General features: G+C 38.2%; 1 protein-coding gene across 2 annotated transcripts; it reads right to left on the minus strand.

The window, feature by feature from the left end:
• Positions 1 to 16,115: 16,115 nt before the first annotated feature.
• On the minus strand, positions 16,116 to 25,873 carry C13H5orf24 (chromosome 13 C5orf24 homolog). 2 transcript variants are annotated; one of them, XM_008510226.2, is made up of 3 exons: positions 25,524 to 25,873; positions 20,190 to 20,619; positions 16,116 to 18,509 (listed from the first exon to the last, which is right to left on the minus strand). In XM_008510226.2, the coding sequence occupies exons 2-3, from the start codon at positions 20,614 to 20,616 to the stop codon at positions 18,469 to 18,471; spliced, it is 468 nt and encodes a 155-aa protein (XP_008508448.1). In that variant the 5' UTR covers positions 20,617 to 20,619; positions 25,524 to 25,873; the 3' UTR covers positions 16,116 to 18,468. The 2 variants fall into 2 exon arrangements, with proteins under 2 accessions (XP_008508448.1, XP_008508441.1); XM_008510219.2 differs by having other exon boundaries at positions 16,116 to 20,619.
• Positions 25,874 to 26,953: the final 1,080 nt, after the last annotated feature.

A 26,953-nucleotide genomic window follows, 5' to 3' on the forward strand; every position in this document is an offset into this window, starting at 1 on the left:
ATGTTGTCGTTTTGGGGCCAGCCCGGTGGCTGAGTGGTTAAGTTCGCACGCTCCGCTGGGGCGGCCCAGGGTTTTGCTGGTTCGGATCCTGGGCACGGACATGGCACCACTTGTCAGGCCACACTGAGGCGGCGTCCCACATGCCACAGCTAGAAAGACCCACAATTAAAATATACAACTGTGTACCAGGGGGGCTTTGGGGAGAAAAAGGAAAAATAAAATCTTTAAAAAATGTCGTTTTAAATCATAAGTTTGGGGGTTTTTTTTATAGAATAGATAACTGGATCATTTTATTTCATAATGAAATACCTTTAATCTGAAGAGAATATTTGAATTAATTTAATAAATCAGTACTTTGGGCATATATCCATATAGTTTTTCTTCCAAGCTCCTTTCCCATCTTTATCATTTTAATGTTGTATTTTGATGGACTTAAGTTGACCCAATGCACTCATTATTATTTCATCAATACTGGGTATTCTTTGCAGTTATAACAAAAGGAGATTAAACTGAGCTCCTTCAATAATTCAGTATCCTCCCAAGATATTTACTTTGAGAGTTGGATCCTGAAACACAGGGTAGATCTGAGCAATGTACAGCAGTTAAGAAAACTCTAAAAAAAAAACCTCACAAGCTCTCTTTCTCAACTTTGTCTACTCAGGGCTTACACCCTAAATTTCGTTCCTAATAAAAATCATGCTTTACTTTCATATACATGAGATGCTACCTGGTATAATCAAAAGTATAAACCTCAACTGTAATAGAAGGAGACCTCTGCATTTCTAATCTGGGCACTAAGCCCTTGGCATTTAAGTTTTCACTCAGATGGTTTTCTCCCAAAGATATGATTCCTATTTGACTCATTAGAAAACTGAAACACAGAGAAAATGGCTCAGTGTCACACAGGGAGTTTCTGACAGAGTTAGGGCTAGAATACCAATCCAAATTCAAGTCTTTTCATACTATGGTATACAATCAATAACTCATTTCAAATACTATCACACTGTTAATCAATACTTCTGTAACAGCTTGGGTAAATAAATATTAGATTTAAATGAACTGATTGTATTTAAAAGCTAATGAGAAGGATCCTATAGGAGGGGTTTAAGATTCAGGAAAGAGGATACTCTGAGAAGGAAGTAGGGAATGGGATCAAGAGAGGGATCAACTTGAGACAGTAAGATGAATACCTCCTCCATTTTAGCAAGAGGAAAGGATGAACACAGGTAAGCTATTTCCTCTGTCGAGAAGAAAGGTGGTCTGCTGAGAGAGGGCCTCCGGTAGCAGCTAAGTATCCAAGGCGAGTGGAGAGTAGAAATCTGAAATAACCTAAATGAAGAATGGCATGAGAGCTGGTTAAGGATACAAAAGAACTTGGTAGTTTTAGGGATCCAGCTGTAGCTGTGAAAGCATGAATTTATAGTGGCAAATGGCACAGTTAAGCGTTTTCTCCAATGGCATTTAGCAGCCTGGGAGTAAATGGCAGCCAAAATTAGCCCAGTGTTAGTGTTTTGCTGGGCTTGTGTGATGGAAAGATCAGGGGGCAAGTTAGTTGGAGATAATGATGGTTGCTAATATCTTTATCAGTATAGTTGAGTCCTACCACTATTTTGAAAGATAAATTTCATGAGCTGGTCATTCCTTAGGTATATGAGTACTTAGTATAACCTAACAATCATTTATAATCAGTGTATTAGTTATCTATTGCTGCATAACAAATTACTTTATGTCTTAAAACAGTAATAATCATTTACTATCTCACACCATTTATGTGAGTCAGGATTTCAGGAGTGGCTTAGCTGTGTGATTCTGGTTCAGAATGTCTCATAAGATTGCAATCAAAATGATGGCTGGGGGGCCAGCCCTGTGGCCAAGTGGTTAAGTTCTCACGCTCTGCTGCAGGTGGCCCAGTGTTTCGTCGGTTCGAATCCTGGGTGCGGACATGGCACCACTCATCGAGTCACGCTGAGGTGGCATCCCACATGCCACAGCTGGAAGGACCCACAACTAAGACTATACAACCATGTACCCGGGGGTTTTGGGGAGAAAAAGGAAAAAAATAAAATCTTTAAAAAAAAAAAATGATGGCTAGGGCTCTAGTCATTTGAAGGCTTGCCTGAGGCTGGAAGATCTGATTCCAAGATGGCAAGTTGATGCTGACTGTTGACAGGAGGGCTCAGTTCTTAACCTTGTGGATCTCCCCATAGGACTGTTTGTGTGTTCTCATGACATGACAGATGGCTTTCCCCAGACCAAGTGACCCAAGAGAGCAATGCTAAAGCTACAATGTCTCTTACGTCCTAGCCTCAGAAATCACACAAAATCATTTTGCAGTGTCCTATTGGTCATACAGGTCACCATGTACAGTGTAGGAGGGGACTACACAAGGACATAAATACCAGGAGGTGAGGATCATTAGCCACACTGGAGGCTGGCTTACAACTGAGTAATAAGACTTAGATACCTATAGTATTAACACTTTATGATGTTATAAATAATACTGTTATAAATAATATGAAAATAACATAAAGAATACCTATCCAAACCATTACCTAATGGTCAATTACCTACTTACCTCAAATGTTCTTCCTTCCCTTTTCAATTCATTGAATCTGATTTTTTTGAGAAGTACTTGAGTTTACAACAGATTTGAGAAATTCTGTTTGGAAATTCCAAATCCTCAAACAATAAAGAAATCCCTAAATTATGATTCAACTTATCTGTTTCATAGTGTATCCAATGTAGCATTTAGAGACACTGATTCACTAATCCCACCTTCAAAATCCTAAAACTGACATTAAAATGGTGACTATAAAAAGAAAGGGCAACAGAAATAAACCCACACATCTATGGACAGCTAATCTTCAACAAAGGAGCCAAGAACATACAATGGAGAAAGGAAAGTCTCTTCAATAAATGGTGCTGGGAAAACTGGACAGCCACATGCAAAAGAAGGAAAGTAGACCATTATCTTACACCATACACAAATATTAACTCAAAATGGATTAAAGACTTGAATGTGGACCAGCCCTGATGGCATAGTGGTTAAAGTTCGGCGCACTCCAGTTCGGCAGCTCCGGTTCAGTTCCCAGGTGCAGAACCACATCACTCATCTGTCGGTAGCCATGCTGTGGTGGCAGCTCACATAGAAGAACTAGAAGAACCTACAGCTAGAATACACAACCATGTACTGGGGTTTTGGGGAGGAAAAAAAGAGAGGAAGATTGGCAACAGATGTTAGCTCAGGGCGAATCTTTCCCAGCAAAAAAAAAAAAGACTTGAATGTAAGAGCTGAAACCATAAAACTCCTCGAAGAAAATATAAGGAGTACACTCTTTGACATTAGTCTTAGCAGCATCTTTTAGAGTACCATGTCTATTCAGGCAAGGGAAACAAAAGGAAAAATAAACAAATGGGACTACATCAGACTAAAAAGCCATGAACAAAACAAAAAGACAAACCCACCAACTGGGAGAAAATATTTGCAAATCATCTATCTGACAAGGGGTTAATTTCCAAAATATATAAATAACTCATACAACTCAACAAAAAAACAAACAACTCAATCAAAAAATGGGCAGAGGATATGAACAGCTATTTTTCCAAAGAGATATACAGATGGCCAACAGGCACATGAAAAGATATTCGACATCACTAGTTATTAGGGAAATGCAAATCAAAACTACAATGAGATATCACCTTATGCCTGTCAGAATGGCTATAATTAACAAGACAAAAAATAACAAATGTTGGAGAGGATGCAGAGAAAAGGGAACTCTCATAAACTGCTGGTGGGAATGCAAACTGGAGCAGCCACTCTGGAAAACAGTATGGAGATTTCTCAAAAAATTAAAAACAGAAATACCGTATGACCCAGCTATCCCACTACTGGGTATTTATCCAAAGAACCTGAGATCAACAGTTCAAAGAAACTTATGCACCCCTATTCACTGCAGCATTATTCACAATAGCCAAGATCTGGAAGCAACCCAAATGCCCATCGACTGATGATTGGATAAAGAAGATGTGGTGTACACACACACACACACACACACAAAGGAATACTACTCAGCCATAATGACAAAATCATCCCATTTGCAACAACATGGATGGACCTGGAGGGTGTTATGTTAAGCAAAATAAGCCAGACAGAGAAAGACAAACACCATATGATTTGGCTCATATGTGGAAGATAAACACATGGATAACGAGAACAGATTAGTGGTTACCAGAGGGGACGTGGGGGGTAGGCAAAAGGCATAAAGGGGCAAATATGTATGGTGACGGATAAAAATTAGACTACTAGTGGTAAGCACAATGCAGTCTATACAGAAATGTATATAATAATGTACACTTGAAATTACACAATGTTATAAACAAATATGACCTTAATAAAATTATTTTTTTAAAAAGAAAGGGCAATAAGTCATATATCTTTTGTTTTAAAAACAACACATGCAATTCTTAAGAAGGAAGAGAAAGTCATTCAAGCATTGGAAGTACCCTCACATCCAAGCCTTCCAAGAATAACTGTGCATCAGTTGACATTCCTCTTCTTTCCCTGCTCCATCCCCACTCCAGATGACCTTCAAATAACTTGACGGTTAAAGGAATATCTTGTGATATTCCTGGTGTTCTGCTGATATAGATACCCAAATCAATGGGCAAACTTTACAAATTAAAAAAATTCAGCATCTGTTTTCATTTTATTCGATACTTTCATATTAAAAGACCTTTTTGAATGTGTAATAACAAAAATAAAAATTATACTAAAATATGCCAAGTGCTGGGTTCAGTATTTTAGTTTGGTTATATACCCCACATAATTCTTGCAATATCCCTGGCATGAATATTATACATATAATAAAAATGAAGAAAATAAAAGAGTAAGTAATTTGCCTAAGGTTCCACATTAAATGGCAGAGCCTGAATTTGAACCCAAAGCTAAATTCTGCCAGTATGCCACATAGCCCATATGCATTACTCTCATTTAATTCTCACCACAAACCCATTTCTGAGGCTCAGAAAGATTAAGCAACAACTTGAGAGAAGTCATAAACTAGTGAGTGACTGTGCAGGGATTCAAATCCAGGTCCATCTCTAAATCTAGTGTGTTTTGCTACAAACATAGAAACAAAAAGAAAAATAACATATATTATAAATATCAAGTTAGGAACATGAGCCAAAATAGATGACTGAAATAGGCAGGGAGTGCCCTGGAACAACACTTTACCAGTACTCAATATTATCTACTCAAATCAGGGTTCAAAAATTTCACAAAGGCTAAATCAACAATATCTGGCTTCATATAATCAGATTGCAACAAAATTTATTATTTTGTCAAATGCCATGAAAAGAACAAATCTTTATCCAAATGCTTCTGCTCTCACTGGAAAGCTGCTGTGGGGTGCTATGGCAGGAGCGAAGGGGAGAGAGAAAAAGGCTTAGTGGATGCTTTATCAGAGCAGGAAACAGTGCTATGGGTAAAATGTGTGCAGGGAAGGACTATAATTTGCAAACAGAAGGAATATGCTTTGCGGTATCTCACACTTCCAAAGTCTGCTTGAAGGGATACTCCAGAATCAGAAGTTTACCAGGAACAGATCTCAGAGTGGATGTAGCACTTTAAACTAGTACCTTTTTGTTTTCTTTGTTTTCCTTCCTTATTCTACTTTTCTTTAAATATCCTTTGTTTCCAAAAATTTTTTTTAATATAATGGTGTCATTGTAAGGATTCTTTCAAATAGTTTAAATATTTTGTAAAATAGCAATTCTAGAAAATGAAGGAAATTCTTCTAAAACCCATACACGCTAAAATTCAAGACAGCACACTGCTTCCCAAAATTGCCTTGCTAAGTCAAAAGACCCTTTTGTGAGTCTGGGACATCTTGTCATACCAAAATGCAAGGAAGCTGATGAAGAATACTAGGGTTACGTCAAAATTACTGAGGAGCCAAAATGGCTCCTACTAGCCAAAGACAGAACAATTTGAGCATAAAAATGAATAATTTCAATAGAGGAAGATACATCACATATATTAAATCCATGAGTTCATATTGATACAACTGGAGAACCAACTCAAACATAGGTAAAAAGAAAGAATCAGGCGTTAATGCCTTTGTGCCTTTCCTGCACAAAGTTTATTTCAGGGTAACCAAATATTTGAGGAGGGTAAGCTTTTTTGTATAGAAATATTTGAGCTAATTGATAAATAAACAATAGAAATAAAAATTGCCATTTTGCAGCCCCTAAAGAAATAATGAAGCTAGGCCAAGATCATCAAAGGCTACTTTGATGGTTAATTATATGTGTCAACTTGACTGAGCTAAGGAATGTCCAGATAGCTGGTAAAACGTCATTTCTGGGTGTGTCTGTGAGGGTGTCCCTGGAAGAGAGTAACGTTTGAATCAGTAGACTGAGTAAAGAAGATTGCCCTCACCAATGAAAGCGGGCATCCTCCAATCTGTTGAGGGTCTGAATAGAACAAAAAGGTGGAGACAGAGTGAATTTGCTCTTTAGCTTGAGATGGGACATCCATCTTCTCTCATCCTCAGACGTTGGCACTCCTGGTTCTGGGCCTTTGGACTCAGACTAGGACTTACATTATTGGCCCCCCGATTCTTGGGTTTTAGGACTGAGACTTACACCATAGACTCCCACGGATCTTAGGCCTTTGGACTCAGACTGAATTACACCACCAGCTTTCCTGTTTCCAACTTACAGATGGCAGGTGATTAGGACTTCGTGGCCGCCTTAATCTCATAAATCAATTCCTGTAATAAATCTTCTATCTACCTATCTATCTATCTATCTATCATCTATCTATCTATCTATCTATCTATCTATCTATCTATCTATCTATCTATCTATCTGTCTGTCTGTCTTCTATTGGTTCTGTTTCTCTGGAGAATCCTAATACAGCTACTAAACCATTAAGTGAAAAGCTGAAGAGGAATTTTAAAATGGATGATTCAGGCTAAGAATACCTGAACTCACAGATTAACTTTAATGTCACAATAAGAGACAACCAGTTATTTTGGGCAAACTAATATGATACAATAGGAAGTGCAAAATAACCACCTAAGATGGCCAAAAACCCAAATTGGAATCTCATCATACATCTAGATCTCACTACCAGTTTACAGAAAATACAGGGGTTAGAGAATTTAAAATAACACCATGGGGATACAATTAACAAAAGCCAGAATTTGGGGGGAAATGACCTAGTTTCCTCAACAAACAAATTACAAGGGGGAAAAAAAGAGAAATGAAATCCATACAAGAGAAGTAGTTAAGAGGCATATCAATTGAATGCAATTGGAGACCTTGCTTGGATGTTGATTCAAACGTTTATGTGACAAAAAGAAATTTTTTTTTAAAGATTTTTTCTCTCCAAAGCCCCCTGGTACATAGTTGTGTATTTTTAGCTGTGGGTCCTTCTAGTTGTGGCATGTGGGACACCGCCTCAGCATGGCTTGATGAGCGGTGCCATGTCCACGCCCAGGATCCGAACCGGCCAAGAGTGAGAACTTAACCACTTGGCCACAGGGCTGGCCCTGTGACCAAAATTCTTAAAAACATATTAGCAAACCAAATCCAGCAATATATAAAAGGAATTATACATCAAGACCAAGTGGGGTTTATCCCAGGAATGCAAGAGTGGTTTAACATTGAAAAACCTATTAATGTAGGGGCCAGCCCTGTGGCCCAGTGGTTAAGTTCACACACTCAGCTTTGGCTGCCCAGGGTTTCCCAGGTTTAGATCCTGGGTGCAGACATGGCACTGCTCATCCATCCATGCTGAGGCGGCGCCCCACATAGCACAACCACAAGGACGTACAACTATGTACTGGAGGGCTTTGGGAGGAAGAAGAAGAAGAAATAAAAAAAAGATTGGCAACAGCTGTTAGCTCAGGTGCCAATCTTTAAAAAAAAATCTATTAATGTAATACACCGTATTTGTGGAATAAAGTACAATAAACCACTTGTAGAATAATGTAGAATAAACTGTATGATCAATAGATGTAGAAAAAGCATTTTACAAAATTCAACACCCATTCATGATTAAAAAATGAGAACAAAAAAACTCTCAAAAAACTAGGAACAAAAGGGAACTTCCTCAATCTGATAAAGGGCATCTAGCATAAACATACAGCTAACATCATACGTAATGATGAAAGCCTAAATGTTTTCTCCCTGATATCAGGAACAAGACAATGATGTCCTTTCTGACTATTTCTATTTAACATCATATTGAAGGTTCTAGCTAGTGCAATAAGCAATTAAAAGAAATTAAAGGTGTATAGTTTGGAAAGAAAGAAAGAACAACTGTCTTTATTCACAAATGACATGATCTTGTATGTAGAAAATCCTATGGAAACTATCGAAAAAACTACCAGAACTAATAAGTGAGTTTAGCTGGGTTGTCAGATACAAGATCAATATACAAAAATGGATTATATTTCTATATACTAGCAACAAACAATACTAAAATGAAATAAAGAAATTCCATTCACAATGTGATCAAAAATAATAAAATACTTAGGAATAAATTCAACAAATGAAGTGCAAGTTCTGCACACTGAAAACTATAAAACATTGCTGAGCGAAATCAAGGAAGAGCTAAATAGATGGAGAGATATACCATGTTCGTGGATTGGAATACTGTTACGATGGCACGTCTCTCCAAATTGATCTATAGAGACAACACAATCCCTAACAAAATCATAGGGATTTGTAGAAATTTACCAACCTACCCTAAAATCTATATGGAAACACAAACATCAAAATAGCCAAAACAATTTTGTGGAAAAAAAACAAAGTAGGAAGACTTACACTATCTGATTTCAAAACATTATAAAACTGCAGAAATCAAGACAGTGTAATTTTGGCATATAGATCAATGGGAGAGACAAGGAAATCCAGATATAAACCGACACATCTATGGTCAATTGATTCTTAATAAACATGCCAAAGTAATTCAATGGGGGAAAGGAGAGCCTTTTTAACAAATGTGCTGGAATAACTGGACAGCCATACAAAATATGATGAATTGTATACTTACAACAGGTGAGATTTTTTTACTTGTAATTATACTTCAATAAAGAGACATAACAACTGAAGACATTTTCATAATAATGGGACAATTAGGACAATTTTAACACTGTCTGGATACTTGATATTTAGAAATTATTACCTTTTTTTTTCTTTTTTGGTGAGGAAGATTTGTCCTGAGCTAACATCCATTACCAATCTTCCTCATTTTTTGCTGAAGGAAGATCAGCCCCGAGCTAACACATGTGCCAATCTCCCTCTGTTTTGTATGTGGGGTGCCTCCACAGCATAGCTGATGATTGGAGTAGGTCTGTGCCTGGGATCCAAACCTGTGAACCCCAGGCCACTGAAGCAGAGAATGTGGAACTTTAACCACTCGACCACAGGGCCAGCCCTCGAATTATTACTGTTTAAAAGTGTTAATAATGACATCATGCTTATGTGTTTCAGAAAGTCTTTAGTTTTAGATACATGTATTGAAATATTTTAGGATGGTATAATGTAATTTGGAGTATTTGCTTAAAAATAATTGAGGGGGACAGAGTGGGTGAAGATATAGATTAAAAAAAGATGAGTCTTGAACTTTTCATTACTAAAGCTTGGTAACAGTCACATGGAGGGTCATTATACTCTATTTTTACTAAATTTTGGTATGTTGGAAATTTCCAAAATAAATTTTAAATAGACTGATAAAAGTCTTTTTACAAAGACTTTTTTGGGGGTGTTTTTGTGCCAGTTCTACAGTTAGTTACTCCAAAAAAAATCAATCAGTCTCAGTCATCAGCCATTCTGCACCTGGCATAGTGAGGATGCATTAACACTTTGTAGTTATTATTCGTTTCTTTCTGTGACAGAGGGAGCCCAACATATAAGTAGTTCCCAACATGACTTAAAAGCCAGCATCATCACGATTTATGAATGATCTCTTATCTGATACTTGTGAGCTTATAGGGAATAAGCACAATAACCAGTTTTGCTCGTGAAATTCATCTAAAAACTAGCCTACAGCGTAGGACTACGCAGATGGGCTGTAGTTTCACTGGCTCTGTGCTAAAGTTAATTCACTAATTTGAGAGATAAAGCACGTTATTTCAATTCAGGACAAAGAAAAACTGGCATTAGCATGGTTTAAGTTCTACATATTAAGTTATTTGTTTCCTCCTATGGGTTCCTTGAGGATAGGGACTTGTGTCTTGTTCAGGGTGTGAGCTGCCACATCGTAGAGTAGATGCTCAATAGTTACTAAGCTTTGCCGAATTTATTAGATCAGTTGAAAGCTTAGGAAAATTACTAACTAAAATAGTTTTTTACTTAAAACATAACAAATTCTGTACATTGAAGAGTACTCAAACCTGTTAGACTGGCTATTATTAAAAAGACAAGAAATAACAAGTGTTGGCAAGGATGTAGAGAAATGGGAACCCTTACGCACTGATGGTAGGAATGTAAATTGCTGCAGCCACTACAGAAAACAGTATGAAGTTTCCTCAAAAACTTAAAAATAGAACTACCATATGATCCAGTAATTCCACTTTTGGGTATTTATCCAAAGAAAATGAAAACCCTAACACAAAGATATATGCATCCCCATGTTCATTGTTCATTAGGAAATAACCTAAGTGTCCATCGATGGATGGATGGATTAAAAAAACATGGTATATATGTATATATACACACACACATAAAGGGATACTATCCTGCCATAAAAAAGAATGAAATCTTGCCATTTGGGACAACATGGACGGACCTTGAGGGCATTATGCTAAGTGAAAGAAGTCAATCAGAGAAAGACATATACCGTATGATCTCACTTATATGTGGAATCTAAAAAAAACCCAAGAAAACAAAAACCAAGCTCATAGATACAGAAAACAAATTGGTGGGGGGTGGACAAAATGGGTGAAGGTGATCAAAAGGTACAAACTTCTAGTTATAAAATAAATAAGTCATGGGGATATAATGCACAGCATGGCAACTCTAGTTGATAATACTGTATTGCATGTTTGAAAGTTGCTGAGACTAGATCTTAAAAGTTCTCATCACAAGAAAAAAAATTCTGCAACTATGTATGGTGACAGATGTTAGCTAGACTTATTGTGGTCATCATTCACAATATATACAAATATCGAATCATTGTGTTGTACACCTGAAACTAATAATGTTATATGTCAATTATACCTCAAAAAAAAAGTCCCTTTTTGAACGACGCAATTCTTACTTTCGTCTACAAAGGGCTATACTAGATCTTGGGCTATACTAGAGAAACTATACCCCCTTGATATAGGCAGGAGCCATCTTTTTTTTTTTTTTTTTTTTTTTTTTTTTTTTGAGGAAGATTAGCCCTGAGCTAACATCTGCTGCCAATCCTCCTCCTCTTTTTGCTCAGGAAGACTGACCCTGAGCTAACATCCGTGCCCATCTTCCTCTACTTTATATGCCTGACACAGCATAGCTTACCAAGCGGTGCTATGTCCGCACCCGGGATCCGGGCCAGTGAACCCTGGGCCGCAGAAGCGGAACGTGTGCACTTAATCGCTGCACCACTGGGCCAGCCCCAGGCAGGAGCCATCTTAATCTGTCATACTTGGCTTGGATATACTCCATCTAACCACCTCCCTCCACCGTGTGTGCATGTGTATGCACACACTCGTGTGCTTGCTAGCCTTGTTAACACTATGTCACTACTCAAGTCTCACATGCTCCCTAGCCTAGTTAATACTGTCACCACTCATTATCTTTGACTCTTCTCTTTCCCACATTACAAACACTAACTTTTATTAACTACCTGTGTCAGGTCATAATCTGTCCACTTCTCTCTTCCCCAATGCCCAATTCTAATCAGAATCTCTCACCCAAATGAGACTTTACCACTGTGCCTGCCTCCGATCTCTCCTCCTCCAAGCCAACCGAAACTACAAATGTGAGCAAGTCATTCCCTAATTTAAAAACTTCCAACAGCTTATCATTGTCCTCAAAAGAAAACACTCTTTAAACTGGTTTTCAGGGCCCTTCTATGGTCTCGTCCATTTTATCTCCCCTTCTCAACCCTTGTTCACCACCAACACTCACCATACACAACTGCTGTCGAAAGAATATGCTTTCTAGGCTTGTGTATGTGCTTTGCTTTTTGTGTCTTTAACACTCTTCCCTCCTCCACACACCAATCCTTACTCATCTTTCAGCTCTCAGGTTAAATGTCATTTCATTTTGAGTATTCTCATAGCCCCCCGCAATTACTCCAGACATAGCATTCATCATATTGTATAGTTGTCTGTTTACTGGTCTCAACTTTTCATTAGAGGTCTAGTGCACTAAGAATAGTGTTTGGCTCAAAGATGGCACTCAAATCTTTAGTGAATTAACAATTTGTTCATAAAAATGACACCTATATTTAAATTAGCTTCAAAAACCTCAATTTGGTTTCATGTAATCTGTAGGATTTTGCTGCTTCCTTCTACCCCAACCTTGGCCTACAATCCTTACCTATAGGGATGTTGTAGAGATTGTCACTAAAATCCATTTTCTCCTTCCATAGCTGGACCTGGCTGTCCAAGCAGAGACTACACTTCCCATTGCTTCTTGGAGCTATACATAGTCATGTGGCCAACCTCTTGTCAAAAGAATGTGGGAAGTGACACAACTCCTTTACTTAAAAGGGTGTGGACTTCCAAAACCTCTCTTCAGGCTGGCTAAAATGAAAATAACTGAGTAATCTCAGAAGCCATGTTTTGAAAATGGCAAAGTCACTTGGAGCCAAAGTCCTTGAAAGACTGCATAGAGGAGAGCACAGGACAGTTATGTGGTGAGAAATATGCTAACCTTATCAGAGCCATCACATTTTGGGGTCTCTTTGTTATAAATATCATTACTGTAAGGCCTGATACACACTATATAGATAGGCAGTTGAAATAGACTTCAGATATTCAGAAATACTATATTGACTTAATAAAGATTAGAATTTCCCATATCAAAAACAGCATAATTATGAAGGCTCACATAAATACAGAAATTAGAAATTTTCAAAACTAGTGAAAAATATTTCCCTTAATGAAAAAGAATTGATGTTATTTGAAGCAAATTAACAAAATCAGCAAGCAAAACAATACAAAATGGACAACGAAACAGAACTTATGTGTCCATAGGTGCCGGTAGGTCACATAGAAGGCAGCAACTGGGGTGGCTGCCACTCTACAAGCAACTTTTTATCCCCAAAAAAGCTAGCCCAAGGATAAAGGGACAGATGACAGACAATATATCACAAACCAACTTCTTAGAGGTCAGAAACCAGCATCAGGCAGCTCAAAGAAAACGGGCAGATTCTGTACTTAAAAACATGCCAAGCTCATAAGGAAATAAACACCTAACAGAATGGACTAACAATTTTAAGAGTAATGAGAAAGACAAATTACAGAGAAAACTGAAAAATAAGTCTGACTTTTTCTGTCACTCTCCTTGCTAAGAAGCTCCTTCAAAGCTCCTAGGTTCTCACAAGAGAATGGCCACTGGCATGGAGACAAAATGAATATATTAGTTTTCCAAGGTCACATTTATCTATCTGAGGACCAGTACATAAACACTTACTATTAAAAGCAGAACCTCATCTTTGAAAGTTTCCAATGGTGAGCAGTAGATGGTGGTTAAGAAGCCCAGCTTTCCATGGGCTCACATGCTGACTCTACTACTTCCTAGGTGTATGTTTCTGGGTAAATTATTTAACCTCTCTGGGATTCAAGTCTTCTTACCAAGAAAAGGGATACCCCAACTCCTTCAGCACCATTCAATAAAACTGCAATGATTTAATGAAATAAAGCATGGAAAGTGTTTATTATTTATGCCAAGCACTGTACTAAGAAGTCATTACTACTATACTCTATTTTCATTCCAATGGGGTTTTGTATTTTGTTTTTTAGAAAAGATTTATACAACTATAAATCTTTTCTGAAGCAGCTGTAAGTTCCCTTTAAGGCTGACCTTTTCCAATGAGATCACCAAAAAGGCAACATTACAGTGTTTTCTACGTTTGCCAACAACTTACCACAGGTATTTGGGTAAGTCTCTGCACCTCTGCTACTCTACTGCTCTTACAGAAATCAGGCACTAAAATTCCCATTTAGGGGTCGGCCTGGTTGTGTAGTGGTTAAGTTCGTGCGCTTCACTTCGGTGGCCCAGGGTTCACAGGTTTGGAGCCCCGGGCACGGACCTAGCACCACTTCTCAAGTCATGCTGTGGCAGCATCCCACATAAAACGGAAGAATACTGACACAGATGTTAGCTCAGCAACAATCTTCCTCAAGAGCAAAAAGAGAAAGACTGGCAACAGATGTTAGATCAGGGCCAGGCCAGTCTTCCCCACACACACACAAATTCTCATTTACTTCACGAGATATTTGATGCACATCCTGAAACATGACTGATATTCTGATGATGAAATCCTCATAAACCCAGAACAAAGAAATTTGAGTGCTAAGAAAGGAAAATGTATGGTAACAGGAGACCTACTTTCATCCTCTCATATGCTTAGCAACAACTATAATATCCTAAATATTTGTGCCAAAATTCATGATTCTATGTTGTTATAAAACTATCAAATGCCAATTGATTTATATTTTCTAAACATTGTCCATGATTCCCACATACCATGGCAACTGCTGGGATTAAAAACACGAGTGTTGGGGCTGGCCCCGTGGCCAAGTGGTTAGGTTCGCATGCTCCGCTGCAGGCGGCCCAGTGTTTCGTTGGTTCGAATCCTGGACGCGGACATGGCACTGCTCATCAGACCACGCTGAGGCGGCGTCCCACATGCCACAACTAGAAGAACCCACAACAAAGAATATACAACTATGTACCGGGGGGCTTTGGGGAGAAAAAGGAAAAAAAATAAAATCTTTAAAAAAAAAACAAAACACACGAGTGTTAGTAACATTCAAGGCATAAATTCTAAGAGGTAAAGGGAGATTGCCTTCTCTTCAACCTACAAATCTTCAACTGGCTGGCTTTTTCAAGTGAATAGGACACTGATTTGCTCTCTGACAACTGCCCGAGAATGAGAATTTGGCAAGTATAATTACAATAAACAAGTAACTTTTTATTATAAAACTCTATATAAAGAGCTATAGAAAATGTGGTAAAATCATAGTTAGTACACAATAAATAAGTAATCCTTTGAGCCACAGTAAATGATCCATATTATGATGGTGTAGATCTTTTCCTAGATTAGGAATAGTACATCTAATCAACAGCACATTCCCATGTACAAGTGAAAGGACTTCAACAATTTGAGCAAAAGCACACATAAAAATCACTTTTAAGTGTAATTTGAAGAATATTTAATATAATCCAAAGGCAAATAATAAAAAAAAAATTGTGCTCAGATTTTGAAATTCAACTTCAAATTTTATTTGCTGTTTCCTACTCCAATTTATCCTTCTAGATGAGGGGTCAGCTCTGCAAGCCTTATGTCACAACTACTCAGCTCTGCCATTGTAGTGCAAAAGCAGCAATAGACAATCTGTAAACAAATGGGAATGGCTATTCCAATAAAACTTTATTTACAAAAACAAGAAGTGGGCCTTAGTTTGCCAACCACTCTTCCAGATGATCTACAGAGTTCCAAGAAAATGGAAAAGGTAATTATATGTTCAAATAATTAGGGGAAAGTGTTTTTCTTTTTATATCTCCAATATCTGACCGTTATGAAATATGCACACGCTGCTCTCCCTAAGATTAACAAAAACACACCCGCCATGTTTCATATCTGAATTTCTTAAATTAAAAGGATCAATCATGCTTAAATTTAAACATAAGCCTTTAGTAGAACTGTTAGCCTGATGTATCTTAATAATGGGAAAGAAATGCAAAGAGAATGAGACCCATTTATAAGTTAGGATTTTAAATTACAAATATATAAATATTACTATTTTGAGAAAAACAAGAGAGTACAGAGGGCAGAATTCAGAAGGCACAACCCAAGAAAAATACAAGATTCACTGTCATGAAAAAGGTTTACCATTTACTATTCCCCTACTTGAAAAATACGCTAAGAAATAAAGTAGTTAACATGGTTGGTTTTAAAGTAATGACTTTATTAATAAATATACATCCATATGATGATGTAGATACAAATCATGAACACTACTCCATTCCCATACACATAATTGCACACGAGTAGCTCAAGTTCATGGACGTGAAAACATACACAGTATCTATTCAGACTTTTTACAGCAGAGGACAGCGTGCTTATATCAGTTACTTGGTAATTATTTTCTCTGTAATTATCTGTGGAAAAAGGAAAGTGTGAAACTTAAAGAATCAAAGTGGTCTGATTACTATAAATCACACACTTGATTTACTACAGCATTAAATTTTCTGAAAATTAAATACATTATATGTGGAGAGCACAGATTTATCTACTTGGGGAGAGAAGGGGGAAAAAGCAAAGAAAAGATTTAGATACATCCTAGAGTTTAACAGCGTATAGTTAAGCTATAATAAAAACAAAAATCATAATAGCATCAAAATATTTTATGTCCGAGGAAAAAAACATTTTGAAGTGTTGTGAATTCTTATATTTTACTAAAAAGGGATCATAAAATTTTACTGCATATAGAGACAATGACCAACAGAGTAGCAGTTACGGTCAATAACCCCTGAATTGTTCTTTTAAAGCTTCTTAGAATATAAAGGAGAAGTTTTTATTTTTTTTCCTTTAGTTCGTACACTGGTTTTTCTTACACTGGATGGATCACTTTTAACCTAATAAATAGATCCAGATAATTTTTTTCCTCCTTAACTCAAAGAAACTCTATTCTCATTTCATGAAAATATACATGTAAATTCCACAAATATCACTTTGGAATGAATATTACTTTAATAGATGTTTCTTTTAAAAAATAAATAAAAAATATAAAGAATTTTCTAGTCTAATTGAAACACTGATTTTAAAAATGTCCCCAAATATTAAAAATTAATCAGATACTTATGTTCTTCCATTATATTGTGCCAGTATTTTTTTAATATCCAGTGCAAAACTCCAAAGATAGTATCAAAATCATCCCATACTAAAGATTAGTTATGCAAGGTTGTATCTGTCAAAAAAGGAAAATTTCATTGTATTAGCTCCTTATTTGTTAATATGATAAGAATAATAAATAAGGCATGTTAAAATATTTTTTAAAGGAAAAAAGTAAAGCAAACTTACTTGAATAGCAGATCATTTTCTGACCAACAGTTTTAATATAGAATAGTGAAACCTATTTTGTGAAGAACAGAATTACACAATATAAAATTAGCAATTTACCTTTCAAGAAACAATCATACAGTGGGAAGAAAAGGCCAGTTTCCCCCAACTGATTATATTAAAGTATAGGCAATTGTTTAACATGCTATTTCAGTGTTTATCATGACAAGAGACAGTGTTACAAAAGATGCACAATGTAGTCTTCAGATTATAGAGAAGTAAAAATATTTTCTATTTTAAGACTTCATTCATGTTATCACTTAGGTGTCTTTCTCTTCAGCATGGCACCAATAAACTGTTCACAAGGAGAAAAGGAAGTGGAATCAGGAGATGTTCACCAGTCTACAGATCTAATACTCAAGGTAACTGTTCACATGAACAGAAAATTCAGCTTTCTAAATGATGTTATCCAGTCACAACTGTAGCCACTTGCCCTCTTTTTTTCCTGGGATATAGCTCCTGATATTAATAAACACTGTTATGAATATACTTCCTTTAGGTGATTTCACCATTTCATTAACTTGTATACAAAATTCATTATACAATAATACACCTGCTTTATCTTCTGACACACAGCACAGCACCACTGAGTAGATGTGCTGGAGGATGGGAAAAGGGGGAGGGGAACGGACGTAGGAAAGGGCAGGGAGAAAGGGAAGGGTGTGTATAACAAAACCAGGAATGAAAATAAACTGAAAGGGATACATCAAATGGACATACTATAAAACACAAAATGCAACCAAATCTTAACAGTGGTATATATTATTCTAAGGCAGAACATTTAATTAAACAACAGTTTTCAGGAAATCAAGAGGATTTCTAAGCAGCCAACTGCTAAACACCATCTTGAGAAACACCTAAATGACAGATAGATAATACAAGTGGATAGATGAACATATGAATAAAAATGTAAGCATTTGTGTGTGTCAGAAGTTATACTGTTCTGAGTAAATTATTAGAAATTTTATATTTTAAGCTTCTGCAAGAAGAAACTCTTGTAGCAATTTAGCTGCCAGAATGTTACAACCAATCATGTAGTCATCCAACATTGCTCTCTATGGTTTGTGCAAAGCTAAAATTGTTGAGGTCACTGTCTTAGATGCCAGTGCACACACAGTCCCCACATACAATGCAACACCTCTTACTGTAAAGAGCAGCATAAAGTCCAGCTCATTGTGTCAGGCATCACTGGAACACCTGAAGGCTTGCTGCTTTTTTCCTGATAAAAAAGGTACGAAACATGACATCCATTTGCAATCAGAGTTTGCATTAACTGAGAGCAAGCCCAAACAACACAATATGCACCCTTTTAAAATTTTAATTATTTTAAAAGTTTTTAGGTCCTGCAAATCTACATTATAATCTCAAAGGCATTTAAAATCGCAAATACACACATTGTAACTTTAAAGTTCAGTGGAATTTTTTTTCAAATCCAAAGTTTACAATAGTTTTATTTAGAACAGACTCAGAATAAATAAAATGTATATTAACAAGGAATATTACTTTCAGAAATGGGGGAAGAGAGATTTCCCTCTGTCCCTACTCTACATATCTATCCAATAATTTTTTTCTTTTCTATCTATCTTGCTTCTAAAGCAAATATTGTTGGGAAAAATTTTCTTTTGGATGAAGTGGTCTCACTGGAGACACAATTAGATTTTTAATTATGCTAACAAACATATTTTTTACATGTTTCATGCATAGATGTATTCCTATATATTTCTTAATTATTTGGATTCTGACAGAAAACTGCACTTTGTTTAGACCAGTTTTACAGTCTACCATTCATTTTGTGTCCTTTGGTAGATATAAACCTGAAACCACAGTAAGTGCTAATGCAATGGGACAATTTTTCAGAAAAAACTAAAAACGAACAACATTAATAAATGTTTTAAGTATATGGAAGGTAAAATGTAGTGACTATAGCTACATGCAGACCTTAGGAATGTTTATTTTTCTATTATATTAAATATGCTATTCTCAGAATGCATTGTATTTCACCAAAAATGTAATGTGTAGTGTTTATAAAAAAGTTTAATTTTCTTGTAAATATGAATTGCTTGTAGTGTTTGGTATATATGCTCTTAGGCAATTAAAATATATACAACCTATCAATGCTGAAAGGCAAACACTGAAGAATTCTTTTAAGAATAATGGTTAAATCAATTAATGTCATGTAGATCAATAAATAAGAAGCTGCCTAAACCTAGAACATTAAAAATAAGACCTTTAATATCTGAAGTCTATGTAAATGCCAAAGCATACAAATATGTGTCCTATCTCATGAAAACAAATGTTACAAAAACTCACAGCCATTACCTCAAGTAATCCTGAATCATTAGTTTGCTTTGTTCCATCAGTTAAAAATACCTTAGATATTATCTTTATTATATTATAGGCTTACTTCACAAACTAATATGTATAATGGTTTTATTTGTTTAGCACATTAAGCATCTATTTAGAATGGCCCAAAAGTAGTAATGAAATATGAGAGACAACCATAATTCTAAAGGAAAAGCAAAAATGATTTAGTTAGGTGTTACATTTTAACCTATGTACAAACTGAATGACACTGCTCATGCCCTGAGTGCATCTGTCAGCATATGGCAGTTTCTGAGCAAAAGCAGGAAAAAAAATCAAACAGGAAAACAAATTTGGAAAGCCCAGGCCATAAAAGCATGTATGTCAAAATAAAACCAAGAAGCTTTGGGATTATTCACCATCTTCCTTCTAAACCTGGCCCTCCTTTCCTGCCTCATTCACTCATTGGGTGGCTTGACTTCACTGCTGGTTTCCTCTACCCCGTGAACTGCTCTGCCATGCATCATGGGGTAAGGGAAAGCAGCAGTGCCGCAGCCATAACCAAGATCGGCAAGACGGGACAGAGCTTTAATGCTACCTGGAGGTCTCCCTGGGCTGACTTTGTATCCCGCAGCTTTAGTTGTACCCAAAGGTCTGCCTGGACTTGTCTTAAATCCAGCCGCTTTGGTGGTTCCCAGGGGTCTGCCTGTGCTGGTCCGGTATCCTGCTGATTTGGTCGTTCCTGAAGGCCGGCCACGCTTACCAGATCGGTTGAGATTTTTCTTTTTCTTTAGTTCATCTTTTATCTCTATGCTTCTACCACTTGTAGTCTGCAAGTGTGTTTCATTTAATGGGTCTTGCCTCTGACAAGCCATTGGTTTGTGGCTGACTGTGTGGCTGTATTTGCTTTGCTGGGAGGAATATATGTCAAACTGATCAGCAGCTCTCATGGCATCTTCACTGAGGCAGGAAGGCTTGCCAGGCCCACAGAAAGCCGGATTACTGCTGGCAACTGGATGCATCATTTTCTACCAAAAATAAAAGACAAATGTGAATAAATACACATATACAAATATCTATCTGTATGACAGCATTCGGTGGGAAAATAGTCTGTCTTCCAAGTACTACGCAAGCTACCTAAAATTAAGCTGACAGGCAGGAATCCAGATCACTTATAAACTAACACACATCAGCAGATTCAAAGATGCTTGTTTTTTTCAATTCGATCACAGGTAGGGACAAATGCCATTGGAGATAACTATAATATTAATTTAGTAGCCATAATGTTCTCTGCTTAGGAACTAGAAAAAGTGTATAAGTAGAAAGTAAATCTGTTATATTTTGTAGGCTTTTTCCTTCTATATTACTAAACCCCAGAAGGATAACAATAAAGACAAGAATTCTTAATGACTTGATTCTTTTTTTTTAAGTTTGCCTAACATTCTTAGAATGTCTCCATTTGGCCTTTTATTATATTTCTCACATGTATACTTCTGATCTGACCACAATTTCCACAAAATAGACACTTCCTCATCGTTATCATAATTTATTATTTATACAGAATCCTGAGTGTATGCTACACTTTACAAAAGATAGAATGTGCCAAGCAAAGAACACAATCTCTCGGCCCAAGGTACCACTCCCTTCAAACTACCCCCACCAAACAGGAGGCAGTACCAGTATAAAGGGTAAACAAAGCTTTCCATTAGCTAAAATGAGTGAACATTTTATACAAGCAATTGAGACTTACACTTCAAAAATATGGGGAACAATCATAATAAAATATTTGCTATTTTGAAGGTATGGCTATCAAGACAAAAAGCTGAATGTACGACACTGCTTTCTCCCTTGATCATAAATATGGTGTGGATCTTTTCCCCTTACAAGAGCCCTGTGACTTATTAAAAACAGTCCAAAGCCTCTGTTTTATCTGTGAGGACATCACTGTAATTTTTTTTCTCTTTATACAAGATGTATAAACACCACAACAAGCCAGCCCTAAACAGCACTATTGTTTAAACACATAGAAAATGAGAGTTTATAGGCTATAGTATTATATTTCACTGAGATAAGAAAGATAAAGACTCAGGTTCCAATTCAGATTTGGAAAAAGAGTCATAAATGTGTATTAAGGTCTAGCCCCAAGTTGTGAAGATGTTAGCCTCTACCCTTCATACATGTGAAATTGCACCAAAACTCAGTTACAAAAATAGTTACTCCCAGAAGCTAAGAACAGATAATTAATGCGAACCAAAACCACTGTAAATTTATTTCAGTTTATAAAAGTAAAAGGAAATGGGAATCAAGTCATAGAATTGAATTCTGTTAAATTACTAAATATATGCTGAGAATCAACAGATACAGAACTATTGGCCAGCTGGCTTAGAAGTCTTAACTAGGAAGGAAAAACGCCTACAATGAGAAGCTACTTGTTTACGGCAGAAGCCTTACAGACTTGGGAACATAAAATAAGACTGAGCTAAACACAAATATTAAAAGGAGTAATTCTTCACTCATTCCCCAAGAATATAATGAGAACAAAGTTATGAATTATTACTTCACTAGCTCAAATTCTAATTTCAGATGAGAAATAAGGAGAGATCACCAAGATGTGTTCCAAGTGTAATAATATTAGCCAAAAGTTAACAGTTTTGAGTATTTTCTATGTGCCAGGTAATAAGACTGGCACTCTGCACATTACCTGATTTAATCCTCACCACAACTCTATGAGGAACATACTATTATTAGTTCTGTTTTACACAAACTGAGACATGGACTTTAAGCAACTTGCCAAGGTCACACATTAGGAAATGGTAAAGCCAAATACGAATTCAGGCACACTAACTTCAGAACCAACAATTTCAGTATAGAGTACAACTGTATATCAGACTTTCCCAACAGCAGCACTATCACTTGGGTCAGACAGTTCTTTGTTGTGGGAGGCTGTCCTGTGCATTCTGAGATGCTCAGCAGCATCCCTGGCTTCTACCCACTAGATGTCAGTAGCTACACCCTCCTTTTCCTCCTCCCAGTTTGTGACAAACCAAAATTTCTCCAGACATTGCCAGATATTCCTTGGGGGGGAAAAATCCACTCCCCACCATGAGAATCACTCGGCTATACTAAAATGAAAACACAAGACCAGATTTAAAATATTCCTGCTTAAGTTTTTATTCCCCTCTTTAACTCCTACCTCTCCAAATAGCCACAAAATCTTTCTATTGATAACGTCTACAAAGTCAAACAGATTTGTTTTCCAAACTGAAGAAAAGCCAGTGTTGAGATTTGTGAAGGGACCGACCACAGTACTCTCCCCTTTAAGTTATAAACTAATTGAGAAATATACACAGGAATTAGATAGGAATCAAAACACTAGTTTATTGCCAGGAAAGGTGAACTAGAGACCACATGCAAACACAAAGAGAAACAGACTCAGACCTTTGAGCAGAAGATTATAAGAGAAAAAGTTATCCCTTTTCAATTTTATTATTCAATATAATCACCCTGCTGGTAAGTTCTAACAAAAAAAGTAGAAAAGTAGAAGTTCTCTTCCACAGGTAGCACAGTCGGCAAAGGAAGAAAATGTTTCTTCCCACCATCTGTTTCAATGCTTTATAGTTCATGCCTTTCAAGTTCCTTTCACTAACTTACCAAAACCTTCCCTCTGGACCTTACTTTCCTTAACTTTGTTTTCTCTTAATATATCAGAACATTTACCATCTATTAGCACTCAGGATATACAGTCTCAGCTTACATTACGTTAGGCTTTTAGAGGCAAGATGCTGTCATATATCCCTTACTCAGACAACAAGCAACATTAAAAAAACCAGACCATTAAAAGTAGATCTGCAATTAAAAAAAAAATGCACCCATCTCCATTTCCTTTAATCTTCTCCAGTAACTTATGCATTTGGTTTGTATTATGTTAATTTACTTCTGACATAGTGCACATTTATTGAGGGCCAACTCCATGCAATACACTGTTCTAAGCACTAGGACACAAAAGAGATGGGAGTAAAGCAGTTTATTCCAATGGAAAGACAGTGAGACACTGACTTAACATTTCTAAAGGGCAAGTCTTCTATACGTTCTACATTTTCCTTCCCTGCTACTGCCAAGAAATCAGTACAGTATTCTGCTTACTCAATAACTAATTAACAAGCTGGACAAGAAATTTACTATGACAGTTACCCACGTAAATAGTTAACTAAAAAAGAAAACAGAGCTAAAACCAATTCTTTTTTTTTTTTTTTTTTGAGGAAGATTAGCCTGAGCTAACTGCTGCCAATCCTCTTTTTGCTGAGGAAGACTGGCTCTGAGCTAACATCCATGCCCATCTTCCTCTATTTTATACGTGGGACGCCTACCACAGCATGGCTTTTTGCCAAGCGGTGCCATGTCCGCACCTGGGATCCGAACTGGCGAACCCCAGGCCTCTGAGAAGCAGAACATGTGCACTTAACCGCTGCGCAATCCGACCGGCCATTAAAACCAATTCTGTTCTACTTTTAGATTTCAACTTTTTAAGATGGGAATCAGCAGCATTAGATCCTTGTATGCATAATCATCATATATATATACGCGCAGGATATACATGTTTGTATGCAGTATTTACAAATACGAGCATGAATCCTACACTTAAGAATGCCTCCCTATTCCCACTTCACGGCCTGTCAGCTACTTGTTCCTTCTTGAAAGATTCTCCCCATACAGAGTCCACTGAAAGTATACAGTCCACACTTCTTAAGAGTCAGAACGAATACAGTTCTAGAAAGTTCGGACTGAATGAAAGCCAGGAGTTACAGACTGTGTAGACTACCGAAGGTTCAATGAATACACAGGGGTCAACTAAGAGCTTCTATACATTTTAACTATGCCTAAATTAGAGTTTTTAAAGCATACGCTAAAACTTGCCATCCTGAAGTTGTTTTACTGTGTTTAATCCCTAGAGACTTCCTGTGAGCCGTTCTTTAGGAAGTAATTCCTTTCCCTTCTCTTGAATGTGGCAGTCATCACTGCCAACATAAAGAACTATTTTTAGCAACTTCACAAGGCATTCACGAAGCTTCTAAACATGGGGAAAAAAATCTTCCTCTCAAGAAATCTTAAGTTCTGCTCTCTTCCAAAGATCAAACCACATAATTCTCAGAGATTTATTTCGGGTCATCTGGCTTGTGACAATTATACAGAATCATATACGATGCTATAATTCTAAATCAAAGTCCACTTGTGACCCACCTCCATCACTCAGAAAGTCTATTCAGCAAAGGCCGAAACAAACGCCAGGAGCCACGCATCCTGCCCCACCACGGAAAGTTTTGATACCAGGACAGAACATAAATAACGGCCTTCTTTGTCTTCTTTCTACTCCTTAATTGCGCCCCACGGCGCAGTTTACCCGCTGCCAGAATCCTCATTTGACACGAAGCGTTCAGAAATGTACCAGTGGTTGTGCCCGGAAGCGATTATTAACATATTAGCAAGAACAACTTTGCAGAAGATACACGCCCACATCAGAAAGGGCTGTGTACCCTCCCAGAGTCCAAATTCCTGGCCGCTGGCCGCGCACTCGGAGTCCAGCAAGCTGCAGAAGTCCGCCGGCCACTCCATCCAGACGTGCATCTGGAAGCCGGCAGGCTTCAGTTTAAAGGGGGGAGGCCAACCTCCCCGAGGAAAGAAGGGTGACCCCTCCCCCGCCGCAGGAGGAATTTCCCCCCAGTAATGGCTCCGCGTCGGGGGAAGAGCAGGCTACGTCCGGGGCGCCTCCTCTCGCTCCGGGCTAGGCCAGAGCCCCTCCTCATGCGCGGCTCGGAGACCCCTCTCACCAACTGGCAAGGCCCCCGCTCTCACCGCCTCCTTGCCTTCTCCACGAGCGCCCGCCGCCCCGACTCCGCTCCCAGCCGGGCTGACAAGCCCCCGCGCGCCCACCTACCTCCGCCGCTAGTATCCCGGCCCCTCAGTGCGCCCAGGGGCTGCCCATCGGCTGGGAATCTCACGCTGGCGCCGCTCCCTTCCCAGCCCGCCGCCTCTGCACTACGCGGAGAAGAGCCCAAGACACAGGGGCAGAGGGCGAGGCCGGCGGCGGCGAGACGGCCGCTGGCTCCTAGCTCCGGCCACGGCCACCGCTCAGGGTCTCACCCCGGGCACAGGAGGAAGAGGCCGTCACAGCCCTGAACTGCGAGGGGCGGCGTGCGCGAGCTCGCGAGGACCGCGCACGCGCACGCACATCGCGAGACGCAATCTCCCGCTCACGCAAGCTTGGGAAGGGTAGCCCGGGGAGCCGGGCTGCGCTTGCGCGGCGTGGGCACGGGCAGGACGCGGGCCTGAGGCCTCTGCTGGTCACGCCGTGGTGCAGACAGTGCCCTGTAGCTGGGCTGGAGGAAGCCACCAAAGGGCGAATAACTTCCTAACTAACGTGTAGTGATTTTTCTACCCCAATTCTGTGATGTTAGAACTGCTACTGACCCCATTTCTTAGAACTAATAAATGATAAGAGTCAGGATTTGAACCCAGCAACCTCGTTCCAGAAACTTTTAATCGCAGTTGGCAAAAAGATTTATTAATGCCTTACTGTGCTAGGTGCTGCCCAAAGCATGTTAAAAGGACTCAGCCTCTGCCCTTTAGCTGCATATTAATGGGTAGAGTGAGACTTCCACCTGCCAACAAAATGGGGAATATTCAAATAATATGAGGTGTTTGGCCCATTAGGCCGAGGATCATGTGTTAATGAAAAGCCTCATTTTGTGGAGCACTCTATAGTTTTAAAAGTTTTTACATCCAGGACCTCCTCAGAATTGCCGTATTCTTCATTCCACCATCACAGGAAGCAATGGGACAGGTAGTTTGCTTACGAACTCTCCCCTTTAATGTAGTTATGAGGTTTCTGGCATATCAGTCACCCCACACAAGCCGCTTAGCAGAAGAGATTAGTTTCCCCAGTTCTTCCTTCCATGAATTCGAAGATGTCAGAAAGGAAGGGATCCAGAAAGGAAGACTGCTGAGAGGAAGACACTTTATTAGGCAATGTGAAGAGGCTAGAGGCAGGTGCTTGTCCTTTTTGCCCAAGCAATGAAGAATGAGGAGATAATTCTTAGCGCTGAGCGCTACCATGAGCACAGTACTTGGCCAGGTGCTGCTGCCAACAGAAAAGGAGGAGCAACTACTTGTCTAGGTGAACACAAAGGCAGGAGGGAAACCACGTACAGTACATAAAACAGGCAAGCCCATTCATTTTCTGGCAGGCAGGGTTTCATAACATGATTCTAAGTATCATTCTAACTAATTATTCCTACAAAATACTAGAAAACATGGCTGATCGTACTAGTATTATTCATATAAAAGGAAAATACCAATAAACAGCTT

The sequence above is a fragment of the Equus przewalskii genome, chromosome 13 (genome assembly GCF_037783145.1).
Source record: "Equus przewalskii isolate Varuska chromosome 13, EquPr2, whole genome shotgun sequence".
NCBI lineage: Eukaryota > Metazoa > Chordata > Mammalia > Perissodactyla > Equidae > Equus > Equus przewalskii.

Excerpts from the sequence above, each read along its gene's own strand:
- C13H5orf24 (XM_008510219.2), bottom strand. The coding sequence starts at position 20,616 with ATGATGCATCCAGTTGCCAGCAGTAATCCGGCTTTCTGTGGGCCTGGC.